At 45.0% G+C, this 17,186-nt stretch overlaps 1 protein-coding gene across 2 annotated transcripts; it reads right to left on the bottom strand.

The window, feature by feature from the left end:
- Positions 1-270: 270 nt before the first annotated feature.
- On the bottom strand, positions 271-17,009 carry NSFL1C (NSFL1 cofactor; the record flags this gene model as incomplete). 2 transcript variants are annotated; one of them, XM_084248348.1, is made up of 9 exons in its annotated part: positions 271-663; positions 2,330-2,494; positions 5,537-5,674; positions 6,057-6,166; positions 7,221-7,313; positions 7,905-8,070; positions 10,542-10,616; positions 14,553-14,650; positions 16,905-17,009. In XM_084248348.1, the coding sequence occupies 9 exons, from the start codon at positions 17,007-17,009 to the stop codon at positions 501-503; spliced, it is 1,113 nt and encodes a 370-aa protein (XP_084104474.1). In that variant the 3' UTR covers positions 271-500. The 2 variants fall into 2 exon arrangements, with proteins under 2 accessions (XP_084104474.1, XP_084104475.1); XM_084248349.1 differs by lacking the exon at positions 7,221-7,313.
- Positions 17,010-17,186: the final 177 nt, after the last annotated feature.

Raw genomic sequence — 17,186 nt, 5'->3', positions numbered from 1 at the left:
TTATACCAGTAAGAGATCATTTCTTGTGGGAGCTTGTGGCTGTAAGCTTTTCTCCAAGCGTGCCACTCCCTTCTCCATAAAGGGAGAAATCCTCTACTGGTCACCTTGGCGAGGGTGATACTGGACCAGTAGATGGTGCCATGAGCAATCTTTATGCAGACAGTATGGAAGAAAGGCTTCCCCCCACACACTCTGGAGATAAATATGATTTGAAAGCAACGAACCTGCTTCAGTGGGAGAGGTTCCATACAACATGCTGGTGATAGTCCTTCAATTTTTTTGGTTGTTTTTATTTTTTTCTTTAAAGTTCATTGATCGTCACAAAAACCCAGGTAATGCAACTAAGGAGAAAACAAATGTCCAACCGAGATCTAAGAACCCAGAGCTACGGAGGAGACGTGGCACTGGACTGCTGGGTGTGTGGGGGATGCTGGGAGGGGGGTCCCCACGGGGTGGGGTCCGTGGAGGCGGAGGCGAGGATGCCCGCCGGGCCTGAGCGGTTATGTTAACCGCTGCACAATGACGGCGTTGAGCAGGTTGGCTTCCTTCAGGGTCTGGCTCTCGTCAGCCAGCTCTTTGTTCGGGAAGGTAGTCATGAGGACAAAGCTGGTGGCAGCCATGGCCGGTCGGGCATCCACGATGAAGAGTCGGATGTCGCTGATCCTGGTGGAATGGGGGTGAGTGCGGAGGTGAGGTGCGCCCTTCTCGGTGTTGACAACCCCCACCCTAAAAAACGGGTGCTTCACATTTCCCTAAGTCCCCTCCCCTGGCCTCAATCTCCACAGGGCAGCCAGAGCTCTCATTTGGAAGCATACTAGATCATGACCTAAAGCCTTCCCAGTTGTTTCCGTTTTCCTTGGGACGAACAGCAGCATCCTTACTGTGGTGCCAAGGCCCACTTTCATACCACCTTTCTTCTCCTTGCTATCTTCCTCCTTTCAGACTTCCATGCCAAGCTTTCTGCCCATGTTTGGGTTCCTCTTCCTCTTGCCTATTCCCTTCCTGTAGTCCTAATCAAACCTTGAGCCTCAGCTTGGATGCCCCTGCTCAGAGCAGCCTTCCCCATACTCCTAATCTCTGTTCCCTGGCCTTTTTCTGTGGCACTGAACAAGGGTGCAATCACAGTTCTGGGATGATCTGATTAAGGCCTATCACTTCTGTAGTCTAGGAATTCTACAAAGAGAGAAAATACTATGTCTCATTTGTGTGTCAGAGGAAGCACTTAAACATAAATTAATGAGAAGGATGGCGGCAGGGAGGCAGCTTTGGAGTGCAGGGGTTCCACTTTAGCACTGTGTCCTGAACCTGACGATCACGAGAATGGATCACCCAGGAACAGACAGGCTTCGCCCCTACAGTGCTGAAAAACTATGCAATTCATAATGTGGCACATTTGAGGGCCTGAACATCCACATGCAATGTGACACTTGTAGCAGACAGAGCCTGCCACCCAGCTAGTAAGCCTGGGGGCGAGCTGTCCACCGCAGGGAGTGAGCAGCGCATGCTAAATGGCCGGAGTTAATGAAATGAAGCTGAGGCAAAGCACTTAACTCTGTGGAGAGGTTAATCCCATAAGCATCTGAAATGTATCTAGTGAACAAGAAATGTTTGAACAAAGCCTCCATATGCTCCTGGGGCTTGTTTTACACTTTTATCCTAACCCTGTCCATGCTCAAGGACTGTCAAGTCATTCACTTGGTGCCACATGTGGCTTCTCATTTAGTTGGTCTGTGAATGATGAAATTTAGACACTGCTATTCCAGAGAAAGGAGTTGCTAAATATTGTTACTGGCAACAGTTTGCCCCTGCTGACCATTGCACTAAGCCTCAGAGTTTCCCCGCTGTGTGGGAGGCAGAGTTGTTTTGATCCCCCAGATGATTTGGTGTTCTAGAATCCTCAATGGCCAAATCTAGAAGAGACCTTAACAAGGTAGTGGTTTTTTAGAGTTCCCAAAGGGGAGGGAGGAAGAGGAGATGCTGGCACTGTGGGCCCTCTCCCCTCTATCAAGCATACGTTAAAAACCTATCTTTTCTGCACTTGGGCTTTAGCCAAGACTTCAAAGAGTTTGGTGGTTAAAAACACCCCCGAGGAATCCGACCCTCTGATTAGACATGAGAAACGAGACCCATATGACCCAGGCTGGATAGAGCAATCCTGGTCACACTTCAAGGAAGAGTGGGGACCAGACTTGCAGGCCTTCCCATCCACTGCCTCCTTTGGGAAATGCGCGGGGTGCCTGCTGGTGTTTACAGGAAGAGCAGTTTCCTGCTTCCCACCCATTGGTGCGAGTCTCTGGGACCCTCCTACAAAAGCTAGGCCAGAAGGTACCTGTGGCTGTGGTTAAATTTCTGCACCAGCCTCCCGCCGTCGGCAAGCCGTATTTGGATGTTTGTGGTTGGCTGTGACTCATCAATTGAGATGGAAGAGCTGGCTTTGGCTTCGTTTTCTGCCTGCTGGGCTGGAGTGCTGGTATTCAACACCTGGGGGGCAGTGCTGAGGAGAGAGGATTCTATCAGGACACGAAGAGAAATAAAAGTCCCTAGCAGGAAGGAAATCCCATTTCAGTGTCTAGTTCTGCTGATACAAGGAGTGACCCAGTGAGTATTGCTGCCTTCATGGAACTTACAGGCCCAGCAGTATGCGCCTCAAACCCTGAGCTACTGCCAGCCCCCTCATTCCTGAGTAACCTTGGACAAATTTCTCAAGCCACTCTTCCTTGGGGTCGTCCCCTGAACAACAGCTTGAAGGGAGGAAAGCAACACGCATGACAGTCTGGGGTGGAAAACCTAGATCTGAGACTGGAGGACGCAACAGGAGTTTTAGCTCCCAAGAGAAAGGCTCAGGCAGAAGGAGAAAGGGCACTCAGCCTGCAGCTGAGGCAGGCCTGACAGAGCTGATTACTGGGGGATATAAGCGAGGAGTCCAAACTCTTTGCTTGTGATGGAATTTCCAGGGCTGCATTCTCTAGTGCAACCTCTTCCGTATGTACTTCATACTCATGTATAAACTATCACAAAAGGTCCAAGATTTCCCAAAGGGGCATGGTAGGGATAAATTACTCACTAACAATGACACAGCCTCCGTGGAAGTGTTTAGAGCTTGGATCTTAAAATCAATCAGTACCTACTAAGTACTGTGAAGGTAGGCGAATTACTTACGCTCCCTTAGCTTCAACAAAGATAGTAACAGAATCTTTAACAAGGGTTAAGTTTACCTCGCCTTGCTCTATTTTTGTGAGGATTAAAGGGGGAAATCATATAAAGCACCTAGGGTGGCTAATAGACACAAAATGCACACAGAACTCCAACGCTCCATCATCATTTGGAGATTTACATCTCTCTGCTGTAAGCCACCCAGGCATCTTGTTTGTAGGCTGAGATGCCCTGGCTGACACCTTTGCAGAGGAAAGAGAGATGAGAGCTTGCTGGCTTCCCCAAACCGCTAATTAGTTCACTTCTACACCTCTCTTTTCCTACTGACCACACCTAAAAAGGGCAGGTACAACAAATCCAACTGGAAGTGCTTTCCGAGCGGAAACCTGGAGCTATCTCTGGGAAGGCTTCAGAATGCCACATATTATACCACCAGCAGCAGCACAAGCCACATGCATATTAAGTGAGATGAGAGAACATGCAGTTAAGGCAAATGTATTCGACCTCCACATCCCTTTCCATGTTCCGCTTGTGAACCTCCTGCAGGTCGGGCACTTGATGGGCCCCAGTGTGTGAAATAATGTCCCAAAGCATATATCTAGCCAACAAGTCCTGAAGAGAGAACTTCTTTTTGGTGAATGAAAAATATGGGCTTAGAGAATTGTAAAGTGGAGCTCAGAAGAGAGACTACTGGCTATGCTATGCGAGCAATGAGAGGAGATCTATGCGTCACAGCATGTGGGACTCAAATATAGGTTGCATACACAGATAAGCCACACCACCACAGGCCTCAAGAGATGCTTGGAAATAGTGAAATTTAAAAATTATACTGTAGGGCCTCCCTAGTGGCGCAAGGGTAAAAGACTCAGCACTATCAAGCTATTGCCAGCCACTGTGGCAGGAGTTCGATCCCTGGCTAGGGAGCTAACCCACATGGAGCAGCAGACCTCTCCTGTCTCACCTGCTGCTCCCCTCAGCAGTGTATTTCAGTGGATCCACCTGTTCTGCTCCCCACTCGGTCTCTGGTAAATCCTCTCTCCTGCCCCCCCCACACCGCTAGTCTATATCCTACTTCTTGTATGCATAAATAAAAATAAAATCTTAAAAATAAATAAAATTACACAGTAAATGCTTAAGATCTACTATTTTCATTAGTTCTATGGGCAATAGGCCAAGTTTAATTAGACTGTAGGCAGCTTGTTCTTTAATTGTTTATAACAAATTCAAGTGTAGAACAGGTATTCACTGAAGCTATTGTGTCGATCAGAAAGAGAACTCAGCATGGCCTCAGAGAGTCACTGTAACCCTCCCTTGGAGGGCATTACCTCTACTTTACAGGTAAGAAAACAGAAGCACCTATTGTAGAGCTATTTTAAATTTTTACAAAAGTTATGCAATGTATAAGTTTTCTCCCTTGATATTCTGTGCAGTCAGTCCTATTAGTCAGAACTTTGTCAAGTTTTACACTGGAAATGCTTTCTCATACTTCTCCCTTGGTCCCAGACAACCCACTTATGAGCTGTGGCCCTCAGCAAGTTATTGAGCATCTTCACTTCTCAATTTCCTTTTCTATAAAATAGAAATACTGGCCCCATCACCACTGTAATATGTTAGGGTAGGGAGTCCACCAAATGGAAGTCACTGTTTCTAAGGAAGCCAGTGTGATACTGGAGAAATAGCACAAGACACACCATCTGGTCCCAGCTCCACTGATGACCTAAACAAGAGGTGTGACCTTGAGGAAGTTCCCAGGGCTCAGAGTCTCCAGGTGTAACAACACAAGGACTGATGGGTTGTGAGAATTAGAGATGACAAGTGCAGAAAGCTTAACACATGCTAGATATTTAGCAAGTCCTCCACACAAGGAGGCAACAAATGTTTTTGGCATTTTTCCCAGCATAGCCTCTTGCACAGAGCTGGTGCTCAGCATTTGAGAGTCAAAAGAATGGCAGATGTGTTGCTTCTAATTACTTTTCTTACACACGCTAAAAATAAGGTGAGTTGGGGAAGCATGAAGAACAAGGTGTACATTTATGGAGAGCCCATTCCCGAGCTGGGTCTCTGTGTCCTGCACCTTGTATGTATTCATTCTTCCCTGTCCCACAATAGTTCATGAGGTGATGAGTCATCACTTCCACTATTGATGAGAAAACTTAGGGATGAAGCATCTTGTCTCAAATCCATGTGAGAACATCTAGGATGCAATACAGTATGATGAGTAAGAATGGGGACGGTTAATATCAAAGCCCATGTTTTCCATACTCTTTCTCCAATAAAAATGAAACCTGAAGTACTATGAACAATAAAGAGCTATGCAAAGTGAGTGACTAGGGTCTGCTGCAGTGACTATCTCCCGCCCCGTTCTGCTCCTTCTCCGCCTCACCTGCCCAGTTTCTGACCCTCGCCAGTGAAGGCTTTGAAGGCTCCCTTGGGCTTCACAAAGTCCTCATCCCGATGGTCCTCCATGTCCAAGTTCACTTGCCCACCATGGGCTAATCTCCGTAGCTCTGCTGGCACCTCCCTGTGGGAGAAAGGCAATGCTGGGTATAAACAGAGCAGGATGGAAACGACAGGTGCAAGGGGAGAAGAAACTTCTCAGCTTGAATTCTGAAAATTGCTGCGTCTTTACAGAGAACCAGATACTCTAGTGGCTACCTGTATGCCTCTCTCTTCTCTTGTCTGTGTAAATTCACGGCAGAAAGCTTTATTGTATTTGGTCACTTGGTTCTGCCATAGGCCCACACAAATGAACACACAAGGTCTAAGCAGCAGGTCTGTGAATCTGTATCTCAACCTGCACTAATTTTAATCTTTTCTACATTTCTAATAAATATTCAGATCAGTTTCTTTCCCATCTGCCATCTCACTCATGGATATGAACCCTAGAGGGTTTTTCTACTTACCCTCTACGGATAGACTCCAGAAACTGGGCATTGGCTGGGTCTTGGTAGCTTCTGAGTTCACCATTGTCCAGGCTGAATCCACTCTTCCAGAGCTTCAACACTACATGGACCTGTGACAATAGGGAGTAAGCAGTCCAAATACTGTCAGGAAGCTGGCAGGCCCACCAACGTGAACCTGCAAATTAGTAGGTTTTCACTCTTTACTATGCCATTATTAAAACACAGACACATGCATGTATCAGGAAGTCAATCGATAAATAATCAAACAAGTATTAAAATAATATGGCACAGATTAAATGCATGAGCTTTGATAAAAGTCTGCATTTGACTCTGCCACTCACTAGCTAAGTGGCTGTGAGCAAGTGACTCAACAGAGATATGGCTCCCCTATGGTTTGCCAGCATGCTTGGCATACAGGTCATGCTCAACTAAGCTATCACGGCAAATCTACTCATAGACTATTGGGCAGTCATTAAAAATGGTAACTACAATTTGTTAAAAACTCTTTACACGTATTTATAGGAAAGGGTTTAAGAGGTTAAAAACCAATGTACTAGTAGCTGCTGCTTCTGGTGGATAGGACTTTTATTTTCTCCTTGCTTGACTATTTTGGAATAAAAACCAAAATAATTAAAAACAAATGGTCACAAATAGTATTTGTGATCACAAATGGTATTTGAAAAATGTCTATGGCATAATATTAAAGGATAAAAAACCCTCAAAACTGCATATATAATATTTCATTTATTATGGGGGGGGTACCCTGTGCATGGGGAGGAAAAGGACTAGACAACAGTAGCACAATTTTTAAAAAGCTGTATTTCATGCCTTCAGCGGTCTGAAGCTCAAGTCCTGTAGCCATGCCCCTACCATCAGAGAACTCTGGTTACACTGTCCCTCTGCCTGAGATATCCACGGTGCCCTCAAAAAATGTGTTCATTTATCTACCTTCCCTATTTCCTCCTCATGAGGCCCCACTCCCCCAACAATTTCCTTCGAGCTGCCTTTATTTCTCATAAGCCTCTCAGCTCATGGACAATAGCAAGATCACTGCCTCTAGTGGCTTTGCTTTCAGAAGCTTTTGGTTCATGCCCAACATGTGACCTATCCCTTCTGAAAAATGGCAGAACAGTTTACTTCCTCAAGAAAGGGAGATGCACTCACGTCTTGGCCAGAATGCCGCCTCCTTTCTCCTGCCACATAGGCAGATTCTTCTTCTGGTGCTGCCCCAAGGCGGTAGCCACCACCTGCAAAGGGCTATAAAAGACACACTCATAAACACCTGAGGGGTACCCATGGTGGTGGGGTTACTCAGATATAATGAGTATCTCAAGTTTGTTAATTAGACACTTTCTCTGGGCATCAAACTCAGAGCTAGAGAGCCAGGCAGTATGGGAAATGAACTAAGCGGCTAGGACTGGGGTGAGAATAGAAGGCAAAGTACTGCCTGACTACATAGCTGCTACAAGCTCTAGTTAATCATGGCCTTGTCAGAATCTGGGGCAGAAAACACTAAAGACTTTTTGATTTTCTGAAAGACAGAAATTCAGATTTTATGTAAAGTAGGTGGCTATTAATTCAATAAAATCAAAATAAAGCAAAAGAATTAAGTCAAATTGGACAGGCTAAACAAACAGGTTTATATCCAGATCATAATACACAGGTTTGAAAACTTTTCCCCAAATCTTGATTTCATGTTAAAGGGCGGGAGACACTGCACTCCTCTTCTGCACAGGACAGCGAGTGAGCAAACAAAAACAAAGTCAGCCACCATGGGGTGAGGGAGGCATGGATTCCGCCTTTGGAACCTTAGTCCTGTGGGCACAGAAAATAAACTCCAATGCTCACTCTTGGTTTACTGGTCTCTCCAGGGCTCTTGGTCACTCGCTCCACAGCTACGGCTCCATGCTCCTTGGCACCTTTAAAGAGATCATCCACCAGCTCGTTGGGACTTTTCTTCCTGGGAGGGCCAACAATCTGCTGTCCACTTCGCTCTGAGCCCCCAGCATAAAACCTGTGCAGAAAATACACGTCTAACACCAAATGCACTTAGACAACATGAAGAGAGCACGCGCAGGGCTTTAGCCCAGGGGCTGGGCACATAGAGGTGAAGGATACAATGCCTGTGTTTAAGGAACTTACTGCCTAGAGGGACACATGTAAAGAGGCAGGCATAACATAGTATGAGTAGCAATAAAAGTTAAGTGGTGCTCTAGACACACTTAGGTGGGGGGATGGCAAAGGCTTCCTAGAAAGGGGTCTTTTGGACTGAGTCTTGAAGATGAGGGCAAGCTTTAACAGGTAAAGAAAGCAAGAAAGTGCATTCCAGGCATGCATGACAGCACATCAACTCTGCAGAGTCCCAACTGGGAAGTATACATCTGGTGGCCTCTCCAGGAGACAGCACGTATGGTCAGAAGCAGCTACCACTAGCAGCTCTGAGTTAATGGTGGCAATGGTGTGGTTAGTACAAGCAGCTAGGCTCCAGTGTTGGCTCTGCTGCTGAGTGACCCTGGGCAAGCCAGTGCATTGCCTTAAACCTCACTTTGCTTGACTTGAAATGGGAGGGATCACATGCCCTACCTACCTGCTCCTTAAGTCAGGTCGTGAGGTTCAAATCAGCGGATGTATGCAAAAGAACAAGCAAAGAGTAATGCACACATGTGAGGTGGTGTGATACAGCACTGAGAGTTCACCCAAGCCTCACTTTACCTCACTGTTTGTGTCAGCTATACCAGGGACACTGAGGAGAGGGTACTGGAGAAGGTCAGGGAAGTTCAAACACAAGCCCAGGATACCCATAGCAGGTTTTGTAAAGGGTCAGGAATGACTGACTGAGATTCAGTTGGCACTTTTTTACCTGGGCTGAAAACCAGTAGTCACATAACCTGACTACCTGCCTCCTCATCACCCCTATTCACAGGCAAGACAATGGCACTCCCCAGGTAGGGAGAATTGAGAATCTATAATGTTAGTCTTAGCCTTCAATTTCCTGACATTCCCCAGAGAATGTGAGCCAAGGCCATGGGCCTTGGCGAGGAAAACAGCACCAGTGCCATTTCAGGTCTGAAATGCTAAGAGACAAAGGAAGTAAGAGGGAGAGAAATAAAGGAGAGGGAGGAGGAGATCTATTAGGAGCTGGGCATTCACGTACTTCTTGTTAATGCCTCTTACTCAAAAAGCGTAAAACCCTGAAATTAACATTTATTCCTGAGCCTTGAATGTATCTAAAAAGAAGGATCTGAGGTGTACAAAGGTCACTATGTGGATGAAAGCAGAAAACAGAACACAAGTAATTTCTCAGTCTACTTCCCAAAGCGTGACCATGAATAGGAAATTGCCTTTTCAAAATGCTTATTATACAATAATCCTTAGGAATGTTTGACAACTAAGGCAGATTCCTTGGAGAATAAGACCCAAGAAGGTCAGCTATAGTTAGTTTGTTCTTATTCATTCTAAGTAGATGAACTTCTGCTCAATGGATTGTAAGATCTTTAACAAAGGGGTCTCAAAGCCTCAAACAAGGAGCATGTAATCAAATGCCTTAAAAATATTCTGGCCCTTGACCCTGCATTTTAAATTCTAGAAACTATTTTAAGAAAATAATCTGAAATGTAGACAAAGATTAATACACAAATTTGTTCACAGCATTGATATTTACTTACAGTGGCAAAAAAAGCAGGAAATAATCTTACTGCTGAAATCCTGTCTGATGGGGGATTATTATAGTCACTAGTAATGCTTCTGAACAATTTTAATGATATGGAGAAAGTGTTTAAGATGTAGCATTAAACTAATAAAAACTGAAACAAAATTATCTGACCATCATTATGTAAAATATGATGTAAAACAAAGTATATTTATGTACAGAACAAAGACTAAATGAAAATATGCAAAAATATTAACCATACTTACCACAAGGTAGATGAGTATTATACTTTAATACACTATTCTGTATTTACTACCATAAACACTAGCTTTATTATAACATTCCTTAAAGTTAGAAACAAATAGTAAGTGTATGTGTATTGGTGAATATGTATTTTGCTCTGCTTTTTCATCTATTAATAAGGTGATATAGAGCTATTTTAATTAGAAAGAAAAAGCTGGAAAGAAATACATCCAAATACTGAAACCTGGTTACCTCTGGGATGTGGTATTATGAAAGACTTTTTCTTATCTATTTCTTTCCCGTGCCCTAATATTCTTGAAAAAATAGTCTTTTAATAACTAAAAACCTAAACCAAACCCAGAATACCAGCAAAAAATAAAAAAATAAAATAAAATATAAAAGGTGAGGGGAGAGGAACCATTTCAGAGAAAGAATGGCAAATAGCATCGACGGTATAATCCGTCCAGACCAGCCCACAGGAGTAATGATGAATGCTAACTGTGCGTGTTTAATCCTGGATGGTTGACATGTTACTATGATTTACACATTGTGATGGACTTTTTTGTGGACTCTGTCCCCCATCAAAGACTCACCTCTGACCCTCCTCTTCCTCCTCATCCTCGTCTTGGTCATGAATAAGGTCTCTAAAGGATGTCACCCTATTATCACTGGAGACACAAAAAGGAACAAAATGATCTCAGGGGGAGTTAAGAAAGGTAACCTCCATCATCAGTGGCTAAGGAGTTGACGACACCAGGGTTATTGTTTTGGCGGGGCAGGAGAAGATCTATGTGGAAGAGGGCTTATTTCTCTAAGTTCATATGCAAAACAATGTGGCATTTGTTTCCTCAAGATCACACAGGTTTGAGAATTTTAAAGCACTATTATGAAATATGATAATGAACTCTGCTGAAAAACGTCTTGTGCTTTCCTGTTTCAGAGTTATTTGAAATCATAGCATGACCAAAATTGCATTAACCATGTATACTTAAGCATCTTCCTTTTAAATGTATTTGGGGCTGCTGATGGAAATGTTTTTAGAAAAGCATGTAAACAGTCTAAAATTCTACCATTTATAAAGGTTTAGAGAAATTATTTTATTGATTTCATGATGTCTTTAATAAATTAAACTTGGATACCAAAAAAAAAAAGCACTATTATGAAATAGATGGTGATAAGTTTAAGTTCAAGTTCCCCTTGGGAGGAGGGGGAATGGGAAGGGGTCTGTAGTACTACTTTAAAAATTTATTACTGGAAAGCTACTTTCATCACTTAATTTTTAAATACTGAGGGAATGCCTATGCGCCAGGCACTGAACCGGAAGCTAGGTTTCTATAAAGACGACCAGACAATCCTCCTCCTAGACTTGCAGGCTAGGACCATTTCAGCCAGGAAACAACCCATTAAACACGACGCAATGGGGGCTGTGACAGAGGGAAGCACACAGCCTTCCGCTCTGAGTGGGGTGGAGATGAGGGGATATCAAGAAAACTTCCCAGAATGCAACATTTGGAGTGAGCACTGAAGAACCGGTGGATGGCCAGTCTGTTCCAAAGAGGAAGGTGGGGCTATGGGAAAGAGGAACAGCAGGGCGTTATAGGAAAGCAGCATATACAAATCCAGAGACCTGACATTAGACATGGAGGGGGACGAGTAGTCAAGGAGAAATGAAATGAGTATGTGGGCAAGGAGGCTTCTAATTCTGTTATAGGTTAGTCAAGAAAAAGTACTCATCAGTGTTTAGGCAAATAAGTAGAGCTGCGCACGTGTGTGCAGAGGGCACATTAAAAATGGGTGTGAGAAAGGCTAATGCCTCGCTGCCCCTTCTCCCTAGTTTAGACCTGTTCTCAAGGAACCTTAGTTTTTCAAGGATTATGAAACATATTTTACAAAAACATTTTCTACATTTCCTTTCTTTAATATGGGAGGAAGAGGGAACTACAGCTTTACTTAAGCTAGACAGAAAGGAAGGAATTGTTTACTAGGAGGAAGCCACAGTTTAGTTATGAAGAAACATTTATTTCAAGGAGACAATCAAGGAACAGAACAGGCTTTGAGATTCTATGAGCTAAAAATGGGAGATCAAAGACCAATCGATGCAGCAAATCCATTTCCTGCTAGACTCCTGGGCATTCCTCAGTGCCTGTAAGATATAGTTCAAAAGGGTCTCAACGTTAAGATCTGTGCCAGTGTCTTGAAAAGCTAATTCCACTCATTAATCTTCCCGGAGGAGTTTCCCACAGATGCTCAGCCTAACATCTATGGGGGAAAACATCCTCTTTTGTGGGCTAAATGCCTTCAAATACACACATGGACACTTGCTTGAACAAATTGTATACTCTGACTACAGGTTTGATTCTTTCCCTTTAAGTTCTTACACTTAGACCCTGACAGTATCTGACACAGGCTCTGGTGTCCACATACTCAGTTTGACCCCAACTCTGCCTCCCATCTTGGGATGCTGGGCATGCTAAGGAAGTTCTCTAAGACTTTTCTAATGTGTAAATGAAGACAGTCACAGTGTCAACCTCACAGTGCTTTATGAACAGCAGGAGTACCAACACATGTAAAGCCCATTGCATGGTGCAGTACATTTCAGGTACTACACTGGAGCAGTGATTGCCCAAGTTCAGTCCTCAGACCAGGAGTATTCATACTGCCGGTGAAACTGTGGGAAACACAAAGCCTTATGTCCTACTGCAGATCTCTTGGATCACACACTTTAGGGAGTGCCTAGCAATCTGGTTTTAAGGAGCTGTCTAAATATTTCTCACACACACTCAAGCTGGGAACCACTGGAGTAATGATCTGAGAGTAACTGCCTCTGGAGTAATGATCTGAGAGTTACCTTATGGCTTGGTTGTCCCAGGGACATTACCAATTCAAGAATTCTTTATATTGTGGTTTCCACAAATAAGCAAACTGTCTCAAATCTCAAATTTTCAGCATAAAAAATTCCATCTCCTAGGCGATCCTGCAACCCTGAAGTGGCACAAAAGTCCTCATGTCAGAAAACACTTTCTGCAGCGACAGAAATGCTGTATCTGCACTGTCTAGTATGGAACCTGCCAGTCACATGTGGCTACTATCATCTGAAAAGTGGTTAGTGTGAATACCTGAATGCTTGGTCTACTTAATTTTAATTGAAAGAGCCACACGAGGCCAGTGGTTACCATACTTAATTGTATAGTTTTAGGGACTCAGACAGTAGCAGTTCCTGAAATTTTAAAAAGTATGCTTGTACTGATGAAAAATGAAAAACAATAAAGGGGGTGGAGGGGAAATTAACCTCTACCTCTTGTTTGATCCTGTAAGTGGACAGGTGGAAGCTGCAGGAGAAGGACGTAGCATGTGGCAGAAGCAGCTTTGATTACGACATACCAGCTTTTCATTTGCCATAATAGCACCTGTGAGTTACTCAACCTATCTAAGACTCAGCAACCAGACCTGGAAAATGATGAGCACCCTACCTATTTCCAAAGCTGCTGAAGTGTAGAAAGAGAACAGTGGTGTCTAGCAGAGCTACACAGATGGTCAGTGCTCTTAAAATATTAGTCCTCCCACTTCCAGGAATTTACAATTCACTTAAGGGATAAAATTAAGTCAAATATCAAAAGAGTCCAAGAGAACACAATAGTGCATGGTTATGGCTACAGAGTGAATGAACTGTAGTTGTGACTGGAGTCTTGAGGAACAGGATTGTGGTGTACTGTCTAGATAGGGGTTGGAGGTAAAATGCTCAACAAAGAAAGTAGGGCTGGAGCTACACCTGGACGGATGGATGGGATGTGGATAGGCAGAAAGTGAGAGAGCAGGAATGTCCTGGCAGGTGAGAGGCTCAGACAAAAGCAGGAAAACTAGATGAAGAAGAACTGAGACAAATCTGTTTGGTTAGAACAAAGACTTCAGAAATGAGGAAAAGGGGGTGAGACTGGGATGCTTAGTTCAGGGTGACCTAGGAACACCTTGTTCACAAGGAGAGGCAGATATTACATTGTTCTGGCTGAGCCTTTCTAAACTCATTTATAGCATCTCTGTATCATTTTACTTTATCTTCTATTTTTCTAAAGATTTATTTATTTACGCATACAAGAACTGGGGTATAGGCTGGGCGGGAGTGTGTGTGTGTGTGTGTGAGAGAGAAAGAGAGAGAGAGAGAGGATTCACCAGAGACAGAGTGGGGAGCAGAACAGGTGGATCTATTGAACTGCACTGCTAAGGGGAGCAGTGGGGGAGATAGCAGAGGTCTGCTGCACTATGTGGGTTAACTCCCTGGCTGGGGATTGAACCCCTACGCCACCAGGGAGGCCCTAGTGAGTGGTTTTACTTTAAAAACTTTCAGAGTTAAAAAGTCATTCCTTACGGTTCATAAATAAAGACCCTTAAATATCTTAAAAGTAGGTTCTGTGGTTCCCTCAAGATCAGACCACAAACTAAGGAAAGAAACCAGTCTTACAAGGACCTACTGCCCACCAGTCAGTCTTTCACATGCAAACCCACTAGTCCATATCCCCAGGTCTGAACCCTCTGTCAAATAAGGAATCAATTCCTCATCACTTCTGGAAGCACATCCATGCAGCAATAAAAGTGAAGTTGGTTCTTACCTGGGGGCTGTGCCTCTGGACACTGAGCTGGGGGTTGCCTGTGAAATGGTCACAATATCCTCGTCTCCTCCATCCTCATAAAAGCTTGCCAGGGCAATCTGGAACACAGAGGTTGTAACGTTGCATCCTTTAATAGGCCTTCACTGAATATATATCTCCTTCGAACACAGAGGCACAAAGATATGGCCCACAGTTATAAGGCAGTCTATATTTACGGGCTATAGAAAACTGACCAACAGTCACAACTGTACGTCTTCATATTGCGTGAAACAAATTCCACCTACTAAATGGAAAAGGAGGAGGTTGGGATGGAGACAGTCCTCATGCTTATTGTATTAAGAAATGTGTTCTAGTAAAAGCAATATACATTTGAGTATTTTATCATGTATCACATTGTCCTAAACGTAACTACATATGTTAACCCATTAAATCTTCAAAAAACGCTACGTAATAAATACAATTATTATCTTATTTTATAGTTGATACAGAAGCACTGAGAAGTTGAGAAAACAGCCCCAGGTTACACAACTGTTAAGGGGTGTCAGGCTTGATACCAGGCCTCTGTGCAGGCCATCTCAGCTCTGAGGTGACAACCAGAAGCCAGAAACTGGGAGGTCAGTCCAGACTGCCACTTTTGCTTGCTCTCTGAGGGCCAATTTCCTAGTCTGTAATAGAGATATAACACCCACCAACCCTGCACAGCAGGAGAGAGGATCTACTAACATTTATGCACAGTCATGTAGCTCTATATATACCAAAGGAATACAGGAGTGCTTTGTGATCAACTTAATGTAGATATTTACCGATCATTTACTTTGCACAAAGAAATAAGAAAGAACACTGAGGACTACAGAGACTCCTGTCTTCAAGGTCACCAGCCTTATGATTTTTTGTAGGACCAACTGGTCTGCTTGGACTAGTGTGCCTTCCTGAAACATAACCAGTCACCTAGAGGTAGTGAGCTTTTACAAACATATCAGGTCTGCTAAGGAGGCATGTGTAGTCACAGGACACCCACTGAGCTAGCACTGAGGGGCCTACATTCAAGCCTTGGCCCTGCCAGGCAAATCACATCACATATAAGAATCTGTTTCCCCCTCTACAGTGGGAGGAAACTGGGGCTGATGATCTGCAAACTGTAACACTGTGAACTTTTAGGTTTTTCACACAGAAGCTGTGTTTTGCATTTCTGCCCAGCATAGGGGATTAACACCATGGGTCTTTTTATTTTGGAAAATAATTCAAATGGTGGAGTCAGCAGACTCAGTTCAAGTCCCAATCTCACTGTGGCTGTGTGACCTTGGGCATAGCCTCATCTTTACAATGAGGCCAGGTTTATTTACCTCACACTGTTGCTAGCAATAAACAAATCATCATACATAAAGCGCCTGGCCTGTGGAGGTTCAGAGCTTGGGCTCTGGAATCAGGCAGAATTCAAAATCTGTCTCTTTCATTTGATTGCCAGTGAAGCTTTGAGCAAGTCACTCAACCTCCCTAAACCTCAAGCAGCAAAATTCAAAGGTCAAATGACTTGAGTATTAGAACTGTCAGAATAGCACCTAGCTCCTGGTAGATACTTAATAAATATTAACCATGGTCACCTACTTAAGATGAAGTCTCGCCCATCAGACTTCTCTCTACAATTGGAATTCTCTCTACAATTAATTACTGAGTGGCTATTAGTGACAGGCATTTTCTACGCACTGGAGACAACAGTTTACAAAAACCCTGTCTCATATAGCTTATCTTAATGCCGACTTAATTAACACTTACTTAACGAACCCTGTAAGACGTGCAAGTGAATTAGTTTATGATAAACTCCACTACACCTCCATTTTACACGAGTTTAACCAAGACATATGAAGAGGCTCCAACCTTGCGCTCCCACCCCAGCGGTGGTTTCTCCAGCAATCAGGCAGGAGGGGACAGGAGGGGGCGTGGGCCAATTCCCAGGCCCGGCTTCACCCTCCCCCAGACGCCGGGCTTGCTCTAGTCAGAGCTGGTCATTCTCGCCCGTCCGGGCCGCAGACGAGACTCGGCGCCTCAGCCACGCCCCCAGGCTCGCCTGCTCCACGCGGGCTGCGGCAGTGCCCAAAGTATCGCTGACCCCGCGAGCGAGCGAGGCAGACGGGGAAAGCGAAGCCGGGCAGGCATGGGCCGGGGCTGCCCCGCGTTCTCCCATGCCCGAGTCGGGCTAGCGACGCGTGGCAAGCGGCCTCAGGACCCTGAGGCCTGACTCGGGCCTCGGCCGGCGGGATGACTGTGCGCTTCGGATATCACGGGCTTGATGCACCAGGCGCCCGTGCCCCGCAGCCTCCGGCCCGCCCGACCCCGCCCGCCTCGCGGCGCTACCTGTAGGTCCCAGCCGGCCGATTCGAGGAAGAAGCGGGCCCGGTCCTCCTCGGCGCCCGTCACAGCCACGAACTCCCTCAGTGCGTCCTGTCGCTCCGCCGCCATCTTCGGCCCGTGCACCGCTCAAACCGCTCCGGCCGCCCCCGCACAGCCTCAGTCCCGCAGCCTCGTTCCGCCGGCCTGTGGACCAGCCCCGCCGAGCGTAGCCCGCCCGCAGGCCCCGCCCCTCGGGGTGCCTCACGCAAAGCCTTCCGTGCGAGAAACTCTCCGCGCCCTCTGGAG

This window comes from Talpa europaea, assembly GCF_964194135.1.
Source record: "Talpa europaea genome assembly, chromosome: 11".
Lineage (NCBI taxonomy): Eukaryota > Metazoa > Chordata > Mammalia > Eulipotyphla > Talpidae > Talpa > Talpa europaea.
The sequence above is the reverse complement of the archived record's forward strand: the minus strand, read 5'-3'. Positions and strand labels throughout refer to the sequence as shown.